This window comes from Euprymna scolopes, chromosome 40 (assembly GCF_053919585.1).
Source record: "Euprymna scolopes isolate OS-2025 chromosome 40, ASM5391958v1, whole genome shotgun sequence".
NCBI lineage: Eukaryota > Metazoa > Mollusca > Cephalopoda > Sepiida > Sepiolidae > Euprymna > Euprymna scolopes.
The window spans coordinates 17121091-17142276 of NC_136521.1; the positions used below are offsets into that span (position 1 = coordinate 17121091).

The 21186-nt window shown below is 33.1% G+C and overlaps 1 protein-coding gene across 1 annotated transcript; it reads right to left on the reverse strand.

Annotated features, from left to right (window-relative positions):
• Nucleotides 1-1011: 1011 nt before the first annotated feature.
• On the reverse strand, nt 1012-11604 carry LOC145265327 (S-crystallin SL20-1-like). The gene is made up of 6 exons (XM_080121096.1): nt 11475-11604; nt 8336-8431; nt 8007-8122; nt 4869-4922; nt 4634-4741; nt 1012-1176 (listed from the first exon to the last, which is right to left on the reverse strand). The coding sequence occupies exons 1-6, from the start codon at nt 11602-11604 to the stop codon at nt 1012-1014; spliced, it is 669 nt and encodes a 222-aa protein (XP_079977222.1).
• Nucleotides 11605-21186: the final 9582 nt, after the last annotated feature.

A 21186-nucleotide genomic window follows, 5' to 3' on the forward strand; every position in this document is an offset into this window, starting at 1 on the left:
TGGTTTGGCTGCCCCATACCCAGCGTTACAATCTTCAAAGGAAGAAAATTTAAAAAAAAAAAAGTGAAACGATGAAATGAAAAATGCTGAAAAGACATAGACGTGTTTATGAACTTGAACTATAGTTTGTTTTTGTTGTTTTTGGTTGTTGTTGTTTTTTTGTATTGTTGTTGTTTTTTGTTGTTTTTTTGTTTTGTTTTTTGTTTGTTTGTTTGTTTTTTTGTTTGTTTGTTTTTCTTTTTGTTTGGTATTTAGAGCTTACACCTACTTGTTTATTATATTGTTATGACGTAGCTTTCATTTGTAACATGAACACCCAAAAGATTTGTTATTTTTTTCACTAAATCATGGTTTAAATAAAATTCATAATAATGAATTAAAACATCGTTTAAACATTAATCCATGAAAATAAAATTACTCACCGTACTTTTGGATAATTGCGACTCGAGCAAATGCGCCAACTAGCTAAAAGTGCTCTTTTGGCAACCACGCTTTAAAGTGCACTTTTTTTTTAGTTGCCGCAATTACCCCCGGATTTGGCGCAGTTACCCTAAAGTACAGTATATGCTTTGTGTAGAAGACCAATAAGTTGTTAATAAGAACGCATAATAAATTAAAAGATAAAACTGTTCTTTGATACGCTAAGGAAGCGAGATAAAACGTGTCGGATTTTCAACTAAAATAAGTTTTATGAGAAAAAAAATATATAGTTTTAGTCGTCATCAATTTCAAACTTTAATAATAAATAAATAAACCGTTAAAATATAAATATCTTTCACGTTACTGTATTTCTTCAGCATTTAATTCTCTCTTTTAATTGCACGTGTTCAAATAGAAACGTTTAGAAAATAACACAAAAAAAACACTAATTTATAAAAAATGTTTTTATTAAAAAATGTCAAACTCAAATGATTGATATTTATTTTGTAAAAAAAAAGTCTCTTTAAACCAATTTGTTCATCAAAATATTTCTTGTCATTTGGACGTAGTCTTTTGAATTCTTGCGTACATTTACCACATAGAGTTGCAACGGTTCTTAAAGTAACCGGCCATTCTTGGGTAGTTGTAGAAACGGTTGTAGAGACCCATCATTCTGGGGTAGTTGCTGAACATGTTGGGGTAGGAATTGTACATCATCTCCATACAACAGTAGAACATCATGTCACACCACATCATCTGGAAGAAGAAAGAAAGAAATACAGGTTAAACCCACGGTCAAAAATAAAAATCAAACTGTACAAAACAAAAACTAACCAACATGACAGATATATCTCTTAAGATCCGGTACTTATCAACATGGTCGTTTCAATCTTAATCTTAGCTATGGATGCGCCAGACTCCGTTTATTATTTGTTTTTAATGGTCCATGTGGCAATTTTAGATCAAAAGAAAATAAAAAAAAGAAAAAAAGTTAACCAAATTGTCAAGCTCGTAAGAACATCTTTAATAGAATTTCGTTATTTATCAAAATAGATTTTGTCAATTGTCATAAAACAAAACGCGGATTCCATGAACAAAGCTTCTTTCTTAGAACTGCACGCCTGTGGAACTCTGTTCCGTCTGCCTGCTTCCCACAGAATTACAACTTGGATGTCTTCAAGTCCAATGTTAACAAATTCCTAGTGAACCGCCCCCTTAAGTAAACACTTCATCGAATCTCCACACTAACGTAATGTACTTGCAATAACCCTTATCCCTGAGTGGCTTCCGGGCCTTGATAAGTGGTGATCACTGTGTAAAAAAAAAGAAACGAACGTGTCTTGACGGTAACATGATATACTAATAACAGAAGAAAGAAATACGGATTAAAATGAAACCGAAACTAAAAATATAAATCCAACTTAAGAAAAATGTAAGCAAACTAATCAGATATAAAGCCCATAACATAACAATCTAGCGACAGATAAACATGGCCGATATTTTAAGTAATCCGTCTGTGAATAATTACATGACTTATTTTTTAAAACAGTCTATATAAATAGCAGGACCGATAATCTAACAGGAAATAGTAATCCTACACTAAGAGTGGTTTAGAACGAGTAAAAAGTGGTTGGATGGATGAATAACGCGTATAGAAATATGTCGGTAAGTTGAAATGCAAAATTTTCATTTCAGCTTGTCAACATATTTCTATTAATTTTGCGCAAAATAATTCATAGCTTGAAGTTGTTCATTTTTTTTTTTAATCTTTGCTTATTTATCTGTTGATTACTCATACGGCAGGGAACGCGGCTGGGGCGCTATATGTTTTGGTTTCGATTCTAGTTGATGGAAACCATTAATATTTTTAAAATTTGTATTATCTTTATTATATATATATATATATATATATATATATATATATATATGTATATATATATGTATATATATATACATATATAGTAATGTCTCTGAAATAATAAATACGAAATATGCATAAATTAAAATATATTTAAGCGTATTTTACGACGAGTCAAGGTTGGGTATACCCCCCTGTTAGTTTGTAAATAAAATTTAAACGAAAACAATGAAAATAAAAATGACGGTCATTAATAGACCAAGTTAATTAGCAGGTGGCCTGTAAAGTTAATTGATAATTTAAATTATTTAGACGTTTAAATATTGTAGTCAGCTGGAAAGAACCGCTGCGGTATGTGTTCCACAGGCGGCTAATTCTTAGAGAGGAACATTGCTTATGAAAGCGGAGAAAAGGGAAATTATTTGTAATGGTTGGAGTTAGACAAGTTTTGTTGTTAATAGTTTACAGAAGTTCCAGAGATTGTGACACACCTGTTCCCGTTAGATCACTGAAGTTAAGCAACGTTGAGCCCAGTCAGTGCAAAAGTGGGTGACCATGCGGGAATTCCAGGTGCTATATGCGCTCTTTACTTAGCTTGGCATTGTTTCCAGCCGTCCTGATCGTCTCCTTGCCACTGGATTGAAGCAGTGCCAATTCAGAAGAGGTGTGGTTGGCGATTACATAACCCTTGCCTCACAATTACACGCGCAACTACTCTTAGACGGAGTATCCATTGTTTTTCGAGACTGAACGGAGGCGACGATAATTCCACGTGCCTTCTCGAAGATCTCTTGCAGAAAATATCGGGCAGTTAAGTTATAAAACAACTGATGGCAACTTTTGGCTAATAAGACAATGGAATTTGCCATCTTGTCTGGTGCACTGCAGCATCTGATGAGGCTATACAATTCGAAGCTGTGATTGGTTTTTCGAATACAGGCTTGGGCGAGTGATAAGGAGGCCTACGTTTGCCCAGTTACCTGGACCAATCCCTCCTCGTCGTTGCAGACAAAATATGATGGAAAGGCAAGCCAATACGGTCTGAGCCAGCGCAGCTGCAGGAGTTGCCAGAAAGGTGTTACCATGTTTCACCATCTGCCTATCGGAATTTTTTTTTTACTAAAGCGTCACTACTATCAAGGCCTATCGGCCACTTGAGGATAAGGGTTAGTGAGTGTACAGTAGTCAATGGAACAATATCGTAGTAATCATAGTAGTGGAAATTTGATAAATTGAATTACTTAAGGGCGCGACTCATAACGAACTTGTTTACATTGGACTTGAAGACGACAATATTGTAGTCAGCTGGAAACCAGGGAAACGGAAGACAGTTCCATAGGCGCGCAGTTTTAATAAAGAAGCTTTGTTAATGGAATCTAGGTTTGGGGTTAGGTACAGATAGAGAGTTGGGGAAATTAGTGATAGTGGGTTCAGCTAGACAAGTGTTTCTCGTGAAAGTTTTGCAATGGGGGACTATACATTGGAGGTCAGAAGAACACTTGCCATGAAAATAACGTGCCAGAAGAAACAGGCTCGCAACGTCTCTTCTGTGGAAAAGAGGTTGCAAGGAAGTGAAAAGAACATCCCTTACTAGGCTACGAAGTTTATTTTGAACTTTGTCAAAGCAGGATAAGCTGCTTCTAGTAGCTCCTGTCCGGATGTGGCAACAGTACTTCATCATTGGAAGTACTTGGCTCTGATAGAGATAGAAAATTGCATCGATATTGAGATATCTACTGGAGCGGAAGAATGATCCTTCCATTTTTCCAGCGACCTTGGCAACGGATTTGATGTACGTGTTCAATTTCAGATCAGTAATAAAGATCAGACCCGGAAGCTTTTAAAAACATGGAGTCTACCCAAGACGAGAGCCATTCATTACAATTTATGCCAGACGGGCGTCAGCGCATTGATGATGGAAAGATTAAAGCTTGGTTTTATATGCATTAAAAATAAACGAGCCACCCGTTTCTCCATTGCACCACGTGCTCAAGATCAGAGTAGAGATATTCAGAGATAACTTGGTCATTTACGGATTTTTAGTCAGCGTTTACTCCTTTAGTATTGCCTTTTCCAAGACATCCACAATGTAGTGGGACTATTTGACCATAGTTGGCGAATAAAACATCTCTACACTTGATGAAGAAAAGATAGCACCGTACTAAAGTATAAGCCAATTACTCGATATCTAATGTTGAATTACCAAATTAATTATGACTACTTCGAACGTACATATCGTTTTCTATAATAACAATGATTCAAGTAAACTACAATTAGTATTTTATATACATATGCATGTATGTTAGTGTGTCGGAAAGATAATCAGCTATGTCGTTTATTAAAGTTTATACGAACCTGATCTCCCATGAACCACATGTTTCCGCCGTTGCGCATGCACAGAGACCTCTCCATGAAGGGCATGATTCTGTTGAAGGTGTTCATGTATCTCCAGTACATGTAGTTCTAAAATCAAAAGAAAATAGACACGAATCAATTATTGTCTTCGACGAAAACCGTATTAGACCATTCTAACATTTCTAGAATTTCATCAATTCAATTGAAATATTTTTTAAAATGAAATGTGACTTACCTCATAATTGCCGCACATGCTGTCACCACCGAATCCCCAATCGTTCATGTTGTACTGCACGAAAAGAAAGAGAAATAGTTAGAAACATTTGTAAATAATGATAAAGATTGAATAACGGAAGTGTTATGCGAAATCGACATACAAAAATCTTTTAATCGTTAAATATAAGAAACAGTACGTCGATCTATAATACTCCCCCCTGTAAAAGTTTTATAACAAATAATCGTTTAGTTACAACAATCGCCAACAATTTCCCTTATTGTCCATCTGTAGCTAAACTAAACGTAAATTCCACGATTAGATCTTCTTCCGTAGAACTGTCTCTGTCTATGGAACAAAATATCGTGGAGATGCTTCGCAGCTGACTATAACTTGGTCTTTTTTCAAGTCCTATGTAAATAAGGTCTTGTTGACACGTCTTAAATATCTAATCCCTACGACACTTCCATCATTACTGAACATCATTGCGTTATCAGTAACACTCAACCCTTATTCTTGAGTGTCCTCCTGGCCTTAATAAATAGTGACTTTAAAGTCACTTTAAACATACTTTCCCAACAGGCAAATATTTTCTGATACTCCCATCTCTCTCTTTCTCACGATCTTTCTCTCTCTCTCTCTCTCTCTCTATCTCACTCGATATTTCTGTCTGTCTGTCTGTCTGTCTGTCTGTCTCTCTCTATCTATCTATCTATCTATATATATATATATATATATATATATATATATATATATATATATATATATATCCCCTCTTCTCTCTCTCTCTTTCTCTTTCTCTACGTTAACATTAAAATCTTGTGAAGCTGTTAATGCTGGGGATACGAAGTACAGTGTATCTTGTTGAACGAAGTTACAATATGCACACACACACACACACATTATATATAATGAATAAAAAATCAATACGAAGAATATATAGATGTTTATATCTTTTCTATATTTATTTCCTGTGTGTTGACGTGTACGAATACAAAATGTCTTATATATATATATATATATATATATATATATATATATATATATATATATATATATATAAACTAACTGTCCTGACCAAGCGTTTTCTGAGATATGTGTACCTACAATATATTCGGAGTTATTTTTTATAACTCTGAAATGTATAAATAATTAGAAATTAAAAGCCGTCGTTTCATTTTTTTTTAATAAAAATATTCATATCGAAAGCGTTAAGTCACAATTTACATCAATTTACAACTAATTAGCGGGAAAAAAACTCATGCTATCTTTTGTAACACGAACATGCGTTGCCAAATATTTTTCTTTGTTAGTCACTACTTATCAAGGTCCGAAGGCCACTCAAGGCCAAGGGTTAATGAATGTAATATGCTAGTGTAATGTTTTTTAATGGTATTACTATGGGCACTACATTCATACTACATATTTATAGATTTTTCGTAAGTTATATATAATTTAAATTATTACTTGTTTGTCAATCTGGCAAAATGAATCATTTTCCTATAAATTTAAATAAGAAACATTTTAATTAGTTATTTTATTTCTTCAAATACTTCCTTTTCGTACTTTCCTCTCATAGATATGTGAGAGATGTAAATATATAATAAATGTTTCAGATAAAATGGATAAATAGTTTATAGAATAATGGATAAGCAATGCAACATGCTAGTAAAAATAAAGATAAAAATTAATCAGTAAAGCTGTATCAAGATACTATATAGGCCGCTTGATTCGGCCATATTCATTTGTAAAATAAATATGGCCGATTCAATGAATTATTAAATTTTGTCCTGATTTTTTTTATAAAATAATTTTCCACCCATTTACATAAATTTAAATTTAAACACCTATTAATAATTCTTTTATAAATATGGCAGATTCAATGAATTATTAAATTATTATATTCAATGAAATTATTATTCAATGAATTATTATTATTAAATGAATTATTAAATTATTATATTCTTATTATTAAATTTAAATAAATATTATTAAATTATAAATGAATTAGTATTATTCAATGAATTATTAAATTATTATATTCAATGAAATTATTATTCAATGAATTATTATTATTAAATTATAAATGAATTATCATTATTCAATGAATTATTAAATTATTATATTCTTATTATTAAATTTAAATAATAATTGAATTATCATTATTCAATGAAATTATTATATTCAATGAATTATTAAATTGTGTCCTGATTCTATTTTTATAAAATAATTTCCCACTCATTTACATAAATTTTAATTTATTAATTTAATCCACATTTCACGATAGATCTTTACGAAAAAATGCTCCCCCCTCTCTCTCTTATTTCTTAATGAGTTGAACGATTATAATAAAGAATTCCGTAATTCTAACAATGCTAACGGTACCTGTGGAAAATTCCCAGCGGCATTTTTCAGATGTAATATATTGCTGTTGTTCATGATGTGGCAATATTATTGTAAACTTTTTCTTTAAAGGGTCAAAGTATTTATCTATATAATTTGATTAATGTAGTGTCACAATGTATCTGATTATTACGGTTTATCTCCAATATCCTTATAGAAGTCTGTGACACATTTCCATTATATGAACGCCCGGCACGAATTGAACCCCACATATCATTATACACTCTTTAGATATGACAGATACTACCATTTGATCCTTGCCAGATGACATAGAACGTATATTTTAGTTTCACGTACGCCCCAAAAGCGACATCATTGTTTTTTTTACATTGCGTTTGTGATCGGTGATCGGGATATCCTATTTATTAAAAAATGGATAAAAGGTAAAAACTACGAACGGTAAATTTGCGTATCTGTATTTCGTAGTGTCTTATTTACTTCTATCTTATTTTTTAATAAATAGGATCTACCGATTGAATAATTTATAATCTAGAAACCGTGACACAATCACGTATCTTAATGGTACTACAGTATTTAGATATAGATTCTGCGGTCTAGACGGTAAAGGCACCGGCTTACAATAACTGTTATCGCTATGTCAAATTTTGTCAAAAGTTATAGAGCCGTAGAATTGCCCGTTTGCGGATGGTTAAAATGCATGAAATTTACATCTTTGAAATGATTTTTAAAATTACAATAATTTTCCGGACATGAATTATTTCGATTAGAGATCTTTACTAAAAATAACTGACTCACCCTGAAGTTTCCGTTCTTCCAATGGTAGTACCTCATGTAATCGTGCATGATTTCATAGAAGCAATCGCTGATGTAGTCACACCTCATCATGTCCATGGAGTTGCTAGGATAAAAATCTATAAATAGCAAAAATGAACAGTTATACTCAACAATGTAAGATGATCGAATACATTCATATTTGAAGTTTATATTAATTAGCTTGTATTTTTAATCCGTAAAAAAATTCATGAAATCGTGAAAATTAATGATTTTATCAATTCTGAAAATTATTAGTTGCCTTTACTTTATAAAATAATTAAAATTGCTAAATATATAAATCAGCTACTTACTGTATTCACGGGCCATGTACCTGCAAATGGCCATTGTCTCAGGCATCATGTAACCATTGTCCATCTGCAGACAGGGCAGGTAATTACAAGGAAAATCTGGAATAGAAGTATAAATTTGAAGTTTCATATACTTTAAACTCATTCGTCAGAAACTAGTAGTATAGTTAAATTTCTACGGACCATTTTCTGGTTGATCGGCTTTTTTTTGACATAACTCTCAACAGGGATATATATATATATATATATAAACAGTGTTTCATGGTAAACAACTGATGATCCCTTGAAAAATAAATTATTGGTATTATAGTAAATTCGAGAGCGAGTTGTTGCAGTGATTGCAGGTGATTAAATGATTTACTGACTAGATGGTTTTCTAACGAATGATAAAAAATATTTTTTTTGTATAGTTTTAAAAGTTAAAAACTTCAAAGACTATATATATATATATATATATATATATATATATATATATATATATATGATAAAATACGCACCAAGTGCGCTTGAAACCAAATCACAACGTAATATTAGGAAAATAAACAAATATTTTACTTGTTTTAAATTTATCACAAATGTATTTCGGAGGTATACTCCATCTTCAGTGTAATGTTTTGTTTCTTTTTTTCTCCTTTTCTTCTTCCTTTCCATGTTGTAAAGTTGGAGAAAGGAGTGTGTATAGAGCCCCTCATCGTATCTGGCGGTTGTATTTTGAAATGTTTGAACTGTGCTTAGGTAACGCGAGAATAACGTCAAGAATGAGAGTTCAATGGAAACGTTGTTTTAATTTGAATAAAATAAAATACGCATCAAGTGCGCTTGAAAGCAAATCACAACGTAATATTAGGAAAATAAACAAATATTTTACTTGTTTGAAATTTATCACAAATATATTTCGGAGGTATACTCCATCTTCATTGTGTTGTTTTGTTTCTTTTCTTTCCTCCTTTTCTAAATATATATATATATGTGTATATATATATATATATATATATATATATATATATATATATATATATATAGTGTAAAGATTCCAGTATTGAATGATAAACGTTTAGTACGAAACATTAATTAGCGCCCCGTGTTGACATAACAGCCAAACATGATGAGAATTCAAAAAAAAATCGTCATAATACGTATGATGGGAGGGTGTATATAAAGGGTGGGCCAAAATAAGGGTCCTATCTTTAAATTTGAATAACTTCCACGAAATAAAAGTTAAATTCACCAAACTTTATATGTGTGTAGACTGACCCTTCCGAGATATTTTTGAAATAAACAAAACAAATTTGGGCCGAAAAACACTTCTTAAAACTTACATGAATTTATGAATTTTTAAAAATAGGACCCTTATTTTGGCCCACCCTGTATTACAAGGCAAATACAGATTTACATATACTCACACACACACGCACACATACATACACACCCACACACATATATATATATGTATATATTTATAAAGCACATTATGTGTGTCTGAGTTCGATCCCTACGGATTCTGAAAAGGCTATCTCGATTTTTTTTATTTCACACAAATTTACTTTATTTGTCTAAGATTTTTTTTATTAGAATGCCCTTGATTAGTATTAAAAATCGATATTCGAAAATATCCGCGTAAAGATAGAACAGTCGGATCAAAAATTAACTCTTGTACAATCTAACGTAGCAAATGCATTTGAGAAGTTTCATCATCACAGAAGTGTCTAGCAAAAGAAAAGAGGCAATTTAGTATGCACACGTTCTCTATTTTCTTTTTCTTTTTCTTTTGTGTGTGAGTGTGTTTTTGTTTCTGTTTTTAGCGTCTAAAATATTAAACGGACATTTACAATTTTATCATTTGAAACTTAAGGTTGTTTTAAGAAATCGGGGAAATTACATTTATATCTGATCAACCTCTGCATTTCATATTTAAAAAGGATGTGTCCTCTATAGTATCAGACCTGACCGAATAGTTAATTGTAGGCATAGACCGATTCATACTAATCCAAAGAATTCCGACAAAAACCAAACAGCCAGTCATGGTTCTCTCCAGAATGTGCCGCTGCCATCGCGCACAGAAATCACGTTTTCCATAGCTACCAACGTAATAGATGTACTGAAACTAAAACTGTTTTCAGGACTGCCAGCAACCACTGCAAAAGAGTAATAAAAAATGCAAGGAGCCTATTCGTGACCAGACACACACATAGACACACACATACACACACAGACAATCAGCCTTATATATATATATATATATATATATATATATATATATATATATATATATATATATATATATATATATTAGTGCTGGGACGATTAATTGGAATCAGAATCGGGAATTTAAAAAATCAGAATATTTGGAGGTATCGGAATCGGTATCGGAATCGGAAAAATTAATGCCTATTTTCGATGCCAAAACGATTCTTTTAATTGTTTTTATTTTAATGAAAATATTCAATTACTGGTAATAATGATAAAATAATAAATATTTATTATCTTAAATTGCCAATAAGGCTAAAATCGATATATCACCCTCTACAAGTGACATTTTGACGATTACGAAAAAAATCTGCATATTTAACATGTTTTTACGAAAATCGGAGAAAATAGCAATCTTATAGTTAAATAATTACGGATTTATAAAGAACAGGAATCGGAATCTGTAATTGTATCGAAATCGGGAATTAGCACGGAATCGGTAATTGTATCGGAATTGGGAATTAGCACGAATCGGTAATTGTATCGGAATCGGGAAACATATTGGACTCGTCCCATCCTTAATATATATATGAGAGGGAGGGAGAGAGAGAGAGAGAGAGGGGGGAGAGGGAGAGAGATCTGTGTGTTGTTGTTGTCAGATGGAGTAACCGTGTTGTTATTTTTCGGAAAACTACCTTCATCAGACGTATGTTCTACTTTCAAACGTCTATGCTGGGGCTACTGTAAACTGAGCAAAATTAATGTTTCAAACGGTTCATCCACGTCAGCTTTGTTATATTCAGCAATTACTATACCCACAGGGTTACACATCTAGGTACTCATTATTATCATCAAGGTTTCATATTAGATAGACGACACTTATTTTTCAATATATTATTATATCATAGCTAAATTCAGAGAAATAAAAAGCGTAAAGTTAATAACAATTGCTTACCATTCCTGCAACGATCCCAATCGGAGAATTCGTATCTCTTGTCCATGTATTTGACGCCGGCCATATGGAACATCATACGCATGCACTCGGCACGTCCGCGGCCATTGAAGTAATGGAGGGTGTAAGGCATAGTGGAGTGGTTTTCGAATTGGTGACTACCAAAGGGAGAACAAGCTGTTGTGGTTTGAGCGATTGTAAGTCTTCTCTGACGACCAAGACACGAATTACTTCGTATTTATACTCTCAGGTCAATCAAGTTATTAGCGCTAATGAACAGGTAGGCGTTTACCTATCCAAGGACGCCTATTGAATATTACCCACTTAAGGGAACTTAATTCTGTTCGGACCTTACGAACTCTAAGAGTACAAATTATTCAGAATAATTATAGTTGGACTCTTATTTTTTCCAGTGTACTTTGTCTCTGATTATTTATTCGGTGACCGATCGCGAAGGACGTGTTATTAAGCTCTGGTAAATATATGGAATTTGTAAGATTCTTCACAGTCAATTATGTAGAGATACCAAACCCATAAAACATTACCTTTCAAAGAATATAATAAGCTGTTCCAAGAATAAACGTGTAATAGTTATATATTTAATTATTTTGATGCCATTTAATTTGTCATGGAATACCGATGGAGTATATCTGAGTATTTTAACTGCTACCGCGTGCGACTGATGCATTGGAGTTTCTGGTACGCTAACAACATCCTCGGTTATGTTCTCAAAAGGTGTTAACGTGTTCTTCAAATTATGTAATTAAATTGATGAGAATGAGATCTTTCTTTATAAGTGTAAAACTACGGAAAGATTGACCGGAGAGATTATAAAATATTTTAAAATTTTAATGGCTATACAACTTCATAAACATCATATTTTCTTATTTATGATAGAAGTAAGTCTGGATACAAAATCAACTCATCTTTATTCATGCATATATATATATATATATATATATATATATATATATATATATATATATATATGTATATATATGTATATATATATATATATATAATTTGAGGTTGCTATTTTTTCAAAAGTAAGGTAACCAGTGAAATATAAGGAGGTTAATACAAGAGTGCTCAATACGGAAGTAGAGGAAGTTACATTTAAATTTTATGTCTTTATATAAGCAGTAATTTGTTGCTATACAATCATGAGTATGGTTCGGTCTTCTAGTATTTAGTAACTAGAGCTCTAGTTACTATACACTAGAAGACCGAACCATGCTCATGATTGTGTAGCAACAAATTACTGCTTATGTAAAGACACGTAAAGGCACATGTAAAATATACATAAATATATATATATATATATATATATATATACAAAGTTTTGAAAATATATATGTCAATTAAACTACACAGAATTTTTAGGGTTTCATGCTCACTATGATTTGTCAATCTACAGAGAGAGAAAGAGATGCACACACATACACGCATATGTATATATGCGTACATACATATATGCATGTGTAGATAAAGGTATAGATAGTAAAAGTAGCTACACGTGTTATTGTGAAGCAGTTGATGTCTAATCTCCAATCAAACCTTAATAATGTTTAATTATTAAAATGTTAAATACCAGAAACCTTTCTTTTTAAGAGTTCTTTTTACTTAAAACTTGGATAAAATAGACATAAACAGTCGGCAAAAAGAAAGTCTGCACTTGTAATTTTTTCAAAAACTGAAAATTTAAGCTAAATTTATTGTAACTGTTTAAACAAACTATACCTCATTTGATTGGCCTTTTATTCTTCTATAATTGTACGTGTTCATATTTGACTTTTTATTTGAAATATTTTAGTCAGTTTAAGAAAATAACTTCAAATTGAGGAGGCAAAAAGAAAGTCCGCACAATGGAAAATTGTTATTTAAATGTAACTTATGGACATTAATGCAACACAAATACAAGAGAAACACTTGCTAATATTTAGTAGCATAGCCCTTCTGCAATTTGACAACCATCAATCTTTTGGGAATTCCTTGAATTACACTGCAGCAATACTCCGGGGAAAGGGCATTCCACTTTTCTTTAATTTTTGTCCAAAGTTCTTCCAAATTTGAAATTTTATCATTGTGTAGCTGTTGCTTGATGTAATGCCATACGTTTTCGATAAGATTGAGATCTGAAGATTGTGCAGGCCAATCCAAGCACGGAATATCATGCTCTTCCAGGAACCTCTTGGCATTGCCAGCTGTGTGAATAGGAGCATTATCCTGCATGAAGATGGAATTGTCATCCAAATTCCGACCAAAGTAAGGTAGAAAATGCCCAGTCAACATATTGATGTACTTGGTCAAATTAATTCGACTTTACAAATGAACTATAGGCCCTGGACCATTGGTACTAATAATGCCCCACACCAAAACTGAACCTCCATCACCTTGCAGCATTGAAACTGAGTACCTAGAATTAAATTCTTCATCTTTCTTCCAATGTTGCTTGATGTAATGCCATACGTCTTCGATAGAATTTAGGTCTAGAGATTGTGCAGGCCAATCCAAACACGGAATATCATTCTCTTTCAGGAACATCTTTACATTACCAGCTGTGTGAATGGAGCAGTATCCTTCATGTAGATGGGATTATCATCCAAATTCCGACGTAGGTAAGGTAGAAAATGCTCAGTCAACATATTAATGTACTTAATCGAATTTGCAAGATATTGCAAGCGAAGTATAGGCCCTGGGCCATTGGTACTAATAATGCCTCATGCAAAAACTAAACCTCCACCACCTTGCAGCGTTGAAACTGAGCACCGAGAATTAAATTCTTCATCTTTCCTCCCACGGACGTACTGCCTACCATCACTGCTTAGCCTTTTGAATTTGCTTTCGTCGATAAAAAGCACTTTTGACCAATATGAAGAGTCATGATCTTCATTGCATCTGACAAAGTCTAGATGGTTCTTTCTCTTCTTTACAGAAATCATTGGCTTGCCTCTTGCAACATATCCTCGCAAATTATATTCCTTTAATCTGTTCTTGACAGTAGAAATAGATCACTTTTTAAAAAGATTGTACTGTTGCTGGATTTGAAGAGCTGTTTAAAGTCTGTTTCATAGGCTGCGGATCTTGATAACATTGTATTCCCTGTTAGAAGTAACTCCAAATTTAGGGGCATCACGAACACTGCCGGTGTTTTGGTGCTTTTGTGCGGTCTTTCGCATAATTTTCTCATCACATTTCAATCTGCGACCGATTTCTCGATTGGATAAACCAGAAAGGTGGAGATTAATGAGCTCCTGACGATCACTAAGAGAAAGTCGTGGCATATGGACTAAATGTTACGTTGTATAACCTGGAACAACAACAATTACGATTAGAGATGCTTTGTTGCCTGTTAGTGGATATTTTAAACTGATTTAGGGGCAATGATTTAAGCTGGTTTTAAGCAAATTTGTTGCTACGGACTTTTTTTTTACCTCCTCTGTTTGAAGAGTACCATCCTTATGCCATAACCCGAGGTCCCATTTTACCTCTTCACGAAAGCGACGACTCTTCGTCCAAATGTGTTCTGAATCTTTCTTTCGCATATGGTTGTTCTACTAATTAGAGCTTTGTCTCATTTTCTAACTATTTTAGTTTTGGGGGGACATACATCAAAGCTCGTTTACTTAAAACTTTGTGGGTAGCTTCTAATTATTAAGATATATCTTTTCATCACACTGATTCACGCGGATTTCCTTGCTTGGACTCTTACAACTCGACAAAGCCTTAGAAAACATCACCCTTAACTGAATAACCCCAGGTCCTGGATATTACCTTAAACTATATCCGATGGTGAGGCCCCAGCTTGCAGGCCTTAGGGAGTGTGGAGCCACCCTTTAATTGCCATTGCTCCCAGGTCCACTCTGAGCTGGAGTGGTAGCACCTGTTAGGGTCCCAACTATGGGTTAAATAGAATACGACTTAAAAAACAAATATATTATATTAAAAAATCGTTCTTCAAAATAACCAGATTCGGCATTAAATAACCTGAAAATGCCGTAAAACAAAGACAACCAACCAAACAATCAAATGAATAACTCCATCCTCTGCGCCAAAAATTCTATTTGCGCACTGAATTCTTATTATGGCTCCGATTTCTGTGAATTTTCCTTTTTCCCATCAGAGCGTCCAAAGTCCCAAAACAGAGATATCTCGCATACATTCATCTCTTAAAACATATAAGGTTATATCATTTCTTCCTACGTATTTGCAGCATGTTTTACTTTTTTATCCTTTCTTATTACTATATGTGATTTGTCTGTGGTACTGACTCTTATAGTCCTTTGGTACCCTAAGGAATTCTAGCATCCTCTCCAACGCCTGCCTTTTTAATTTATTATGCCGAGACGTATCCTCTGCTCGGAGGCGTTATGTGCGGCATGCTTTCAAAGCACACAATATCGCGGGTTTCCATCTATATTTTCCTTTAGGGGAACATTTCTAGTGCTGTCTCTAGCAAGTCACTCTTCTTGCGAAAAATGTTATGGACATCTAAAAGAAAAAAAAAGAAAAAGAAAAATTCTATCTTTTGGCTTATCACATCCGAAAACCTCTCAAAATATCCGTTTACGTAATTTTCTCTTGTCCCCTCTCTAAAACTCTAACTTATTTCCAGGCCAACCATTCGTCCCAATCATCGTTTCATTTTTTTCTTTTGACTTGTTTTTTTCATTTTAATTTATCTACTTCTATTATAGCCTGAATTCCTGACGACACTTACAATGCATGATACATACATTTAAAGCCAATTTTTACAATATTTGTTCAAATATCATATAAAATCTTCTTCAAAACAAAATTCATCATTACATTACATTTAACTATGATCTAGACAAAAAAACATTCCAGTTATAACATTTTCTCAAAAAAATTTTTTTTCGCTAACAAACAACAACAATAACAACAAAGTTTGATAAAAAAAACTTTCCCTTCGAAAAAAAAAGCATCTGGAAAGCTGAAAAGTTCAACTATAAACTCAAAATTCCTTTTTCAACAAAAGTGCATTTCTTCTCGTTCTAACAGAACACAAGTTGTTTTAAAAGGACACGCGACTGAGAGTTTAATTGACGGATTAAATTCAAACAATTTCAACATTGCTACTATTTGAAAACAATGAAAACACCGATTCTTTACTCTGTTTGTATATACAAATGCATTCTCTTTCTTTTTTTTCACATTATCTGTGCATATGCATCTGTTTATTTCAAAACAAAGCAATTTTATTAATCAATGAATTCGCTAAAGTACTTTTTGAACGTGCTTCTCTTACGTTTTCATGTGTGTTTATTTATTTTTCTTTTCTACGACTGTTTCTTTTCTCCTTTTGCGGCATATCATCTCTTTTTTTTTCTCGTGTGAGAGTGCATGCTTTACTTTTTTCTTGATTATTGTGTTCATGTGTGTATTTCGTCTAGAATTTTTTTTTCTTCACGTTGTTTTTTTTTTTTTTTTGGGTTTTCAAGGCATCCTTAGTTGTGTTCCGTAGCATTACCGAGGTTTGATTTTTATTCTTGCAGAATAAAATGATGCCGGCACTCAAATCAACGAATATGTTGTGTAGCAGGGGGCTCATATTGGAAACATGCATAACGGGGTACATATAATACACGGATAACGATGGTGAAGTTGAGGGAGACATTTATACATATTGCATCATGACGACGACTGTGACAATTCTTAGGGGACATTTATACCAGTATGGAGATATGTTGTAAGTTCTTACCACACAGGAGGGGACATATTACTATTTATGGGTGGAGGCACATAATTGTTGATAGAGAATGGGGATGCATAATACTTGGATGGGTTATAAAAGAGTTCTTACACGATGATAATAAAACACATTAATTTTTCTGGTTGTGAATAATGACGACACGAGACAACAGTTACAACATAGTTGGTTTCTTTATCCTTCGATCGACCGATTGTTAACGTCAGAAATTCAAGCTTGCATCTACATGGTCTAATCTTCTACCCTTTGCTTCTAAGGGCTCTCCTCTTCAACTGACTCTAACTCATCAACTCTTCCTGATCAACTCTGTCTTCCAACTCCGAACCCTAAGATTCATATATTGAGAAATCTATTTTGTTTATGACGTCAGAAGTATGGTTTTCAAACGTAACTAATTTTCACGTGGCTTTACATATGTTTGTCCAAACATACTTTTGGCAAACAAAACAATCCTCAATTCTTTCTAACTTATTTTTAAACAATATATTTTAACTCGCATTGTGCATTCATTTAACTGGCATATTTAATATCTAGGTTTCTAAAAGAATGGACAATCGTCTCTTTTTTCGACATAAACAATATTTAACTATTTCTAATAGAATTAACAATATTTAACTATTTCTGATAGAATTAACAATATTTAACTATTTCTAATAGAATTAACAATGGACTCAGTTTCTAACATTTCATTCTCCATTATCTTGCCTACAGGGTTCTATTTTAACTTTATCCTCACATCCTCCTCGCTTATCTAGTATGTCTTCTTACTTACATGATAAGGGGAGAGCCCTTTCATGTAACAGAAATATTTAACAAATATTACGTAAAATATTTAACAACCATTACATAAAATATTTAACAAACATTGCATAAAATAGTTAACAAACATTACATAAATTATTTAGCAAATTAACAGTAAAATTGAGTTATAGTTTTAGTGACAATTTGAAAAAAATTACAAACACAATCTCTCTCTCTCTCTCTCTCTCTTTCAAGTTCAAATTAAAGGAGTTTTACTATATATATATATATATATTCAAGTTCAAATTAAAGGAGTTTTACTATATATATATATATATATATATATATATATATATACATATATATATATATGTATATATATATATATACAGTAGCGTCCAAAAGTTAAGGGCTAGTCGTTTCAAGACAAGTTTAAGTACTTTTAAAAAAAACGTTCATTTAAAATACTTAATATGCATATATACTTATAGATATACTCATCATTCATGTCTCGCCTAAATTTCATAAGCATCCGTTGGATATTTTTGAAGTTATGACTAATAACACAAAAGTTTGTCCAAATTTTCGTGGTCCAAAAGTTAAGGGCTAGGCGGTATAATCTTTAATTATTATAACAGTAGGTACTGTATAGGTGGACAGGAGTTATCGCCCCTGAACATACTTTACATAAGTGGAGTTTCCAACGGGTAAGAGTTATCGCCCCTGAACATACTTTACATAAGTGGAGTTTCCAACGGGTAAAAGAAATGAGTGTTTGTATTGCACTAGTACAACATGGCAGCAAAACAACGTCGTCCCGTTTCTGTCGAAGAAAAACAGCTCATTATTCATCTTCATAGTAATGGCAAGAAAACTTCTGAGATTGTTGACACCGTAGGAAGGTCTCCTAATGTAGTAAAGCGTATTGTGGCACATTTCAAGCAGTCAGGATCAGTGGCAGCTGCCCCAAAATCTGGTAGACCTCGAATCACAACTGCTCGACAGGATCGTCTTATTGTCAAAATGTCACTTAAAGACAGATTTAACACTGCTTCTAAAATATCTCGAGAACTAAAGCAAAGGTCTATTGTTCAAGCGTCTCGGCAAACTGTTACACGCCGGTTGCACGCTTCTGGGTTGCAATCTCGAGTGCCAGCAAAGAAGCCTCTTATCTCCAAAAAGAATCAGAAACTCCGCCTCGCTTTTGCTCAAGAACACGTTGTGTGGACAACCGAAAACTGATCCCGTGTGCACTTTAGTGATGAATCAAAGTTTAACGTTATCGGATCTGATGGCAACACGTATGCCCGGCGAAGAACTGGTGAGAGATTGGAGGTTAAGTGCGTGAAAAAAACTGTGAAATTTGGAGGAGGAAGTGTAATGGTTTGGGGCGTTATGTCAGCTGCAGGCTGTGGACCACTGATTCGTCTGCAAGGTGGAATAAATGCAGAAGTTTATAAGGAGATTCTACGGCAGCATGCAGTTCCTAGTCTTCGGTTGTCGCTCTATCAACCTGCAATTTTCATGCAGGATAACGCTCCTTGTCACACTGCTAAGAAAGTAAAAACATTTTTAGACGAGGAAGAAGTTGAAACGATGCGTTGGCCCCCTCAGAGTCTAGATCTTAATCCTATTGAGAATATCTGGAAAATAGTTGGTGAACGTGCTCAACTTCAGTGCCCAAAAAATCAAGAAGAACTCTGGCAGTGCTTACATGCTGAATAGAGTGCGATAACGCCAGCGTTTTACAAGAAGTTGGTGGATTCCTGTGCCAAGAGGTGTCAAGAAGTCATAAATAGCAAGGGTTTGTTTACCAAATACTAGTTAGTTGGTAATTTCAGCCATTTACAGCATGGACAAAAGCCGCAATCTTGTTAGCCCTTAACTTTTGGACACACTAATTTTGAACAATTTTATTTAAAATGGTAGTTATTCAAAAAATACTTAGTGTAGGCTAACGAAATTATGACCCATTGAAGATATACATGTTATTTATATAATTGTGAAGTAATTTTTTGTTGTTCGTGTGTATTTGTTTCAAATATATGGTTAAACTTGCTGAGGTTTTACTAGCCCTTAACTTTTGGACGCTACTGTATATATAAACTTTAAAATGCAAGTCAAGTGTCATTCTTCAATAGTGCTCCAAATAAAAACATTCATTTCGAAGATCCTACTATTGAATTTATACGCCGAACGCTTCTGCTTCTACGGGGATAAACAATCTTTAATAAACTTTTCCTGTTAAGCTGTCGAATTCAGACTGTTACTTTTACAATTGTGTTTATTGGGAACTCTCTATCTCTCTCACACACAACAAAAAGTACTTTATATATATATATATATATATATATATATATATATATACAATTTAATAATATGTACAAAAGGTACACTGCTTCACAAATTAATTTTCATACTGAAAACGGACTTATATACAAATTTATCTTCATAAAATTGACAGTGGATTTTTTATATGACACAGGCGTATTGGAAATGAATATTTTTGTTTAGAATACGATCGAATCATGATACTTGACTTATGCATTTTAAACATTAATTTTACTTAGCCCAGAATACATTGCAATGTGAATAAAGTCCCTACAAGGAGGTATGCGAAGCTTCCTCCCCGTTACACGGAAATGGAACTAGAGCAGGTAATCAATCGATTTGATTGAAAAATGGCCGATTTCTCCGATTTTGATGACAATAAAAATATGGAAGTGTGAAACATTTGTTAATCATCATTCAATCCCGGGCAACGTCGGGTCTCTCTCTCTCTCTCTCTCCCTGTATATATATATATATATATATATATATATATATATATATATATATATATATATACCGTGTTTGACTATATGCTTAAGTGTTAGTTTTACTTATTCAGAATTGCTTTTAAGCTTCACTACTCACTCATTTGGGACCAAATTTCAAACAATTTTTAGAGGTCATAGGTCACCTTCTCGACTATATTTTGAAATAAAAATGTCCAATGTATTCATCAAAACAAAAATTTATAATAAAATTACTGTTGTTAAAAAGTGTTCAGAATAATTAAGGAACGTGAGAGACGGTTTCGTCTGATTGACAGTTGGTTACCATAGCAACTTTTCAACATTGACGTTTTAGAGATGATGCCTTCTGATTGGCTGTTGGTTACCATAGCAACTTTTTCGTCGTCGAAATCTTCATAAATCACAGCAGGAATGTCACTCGCATGCCATCTTATTTGGGTCATAT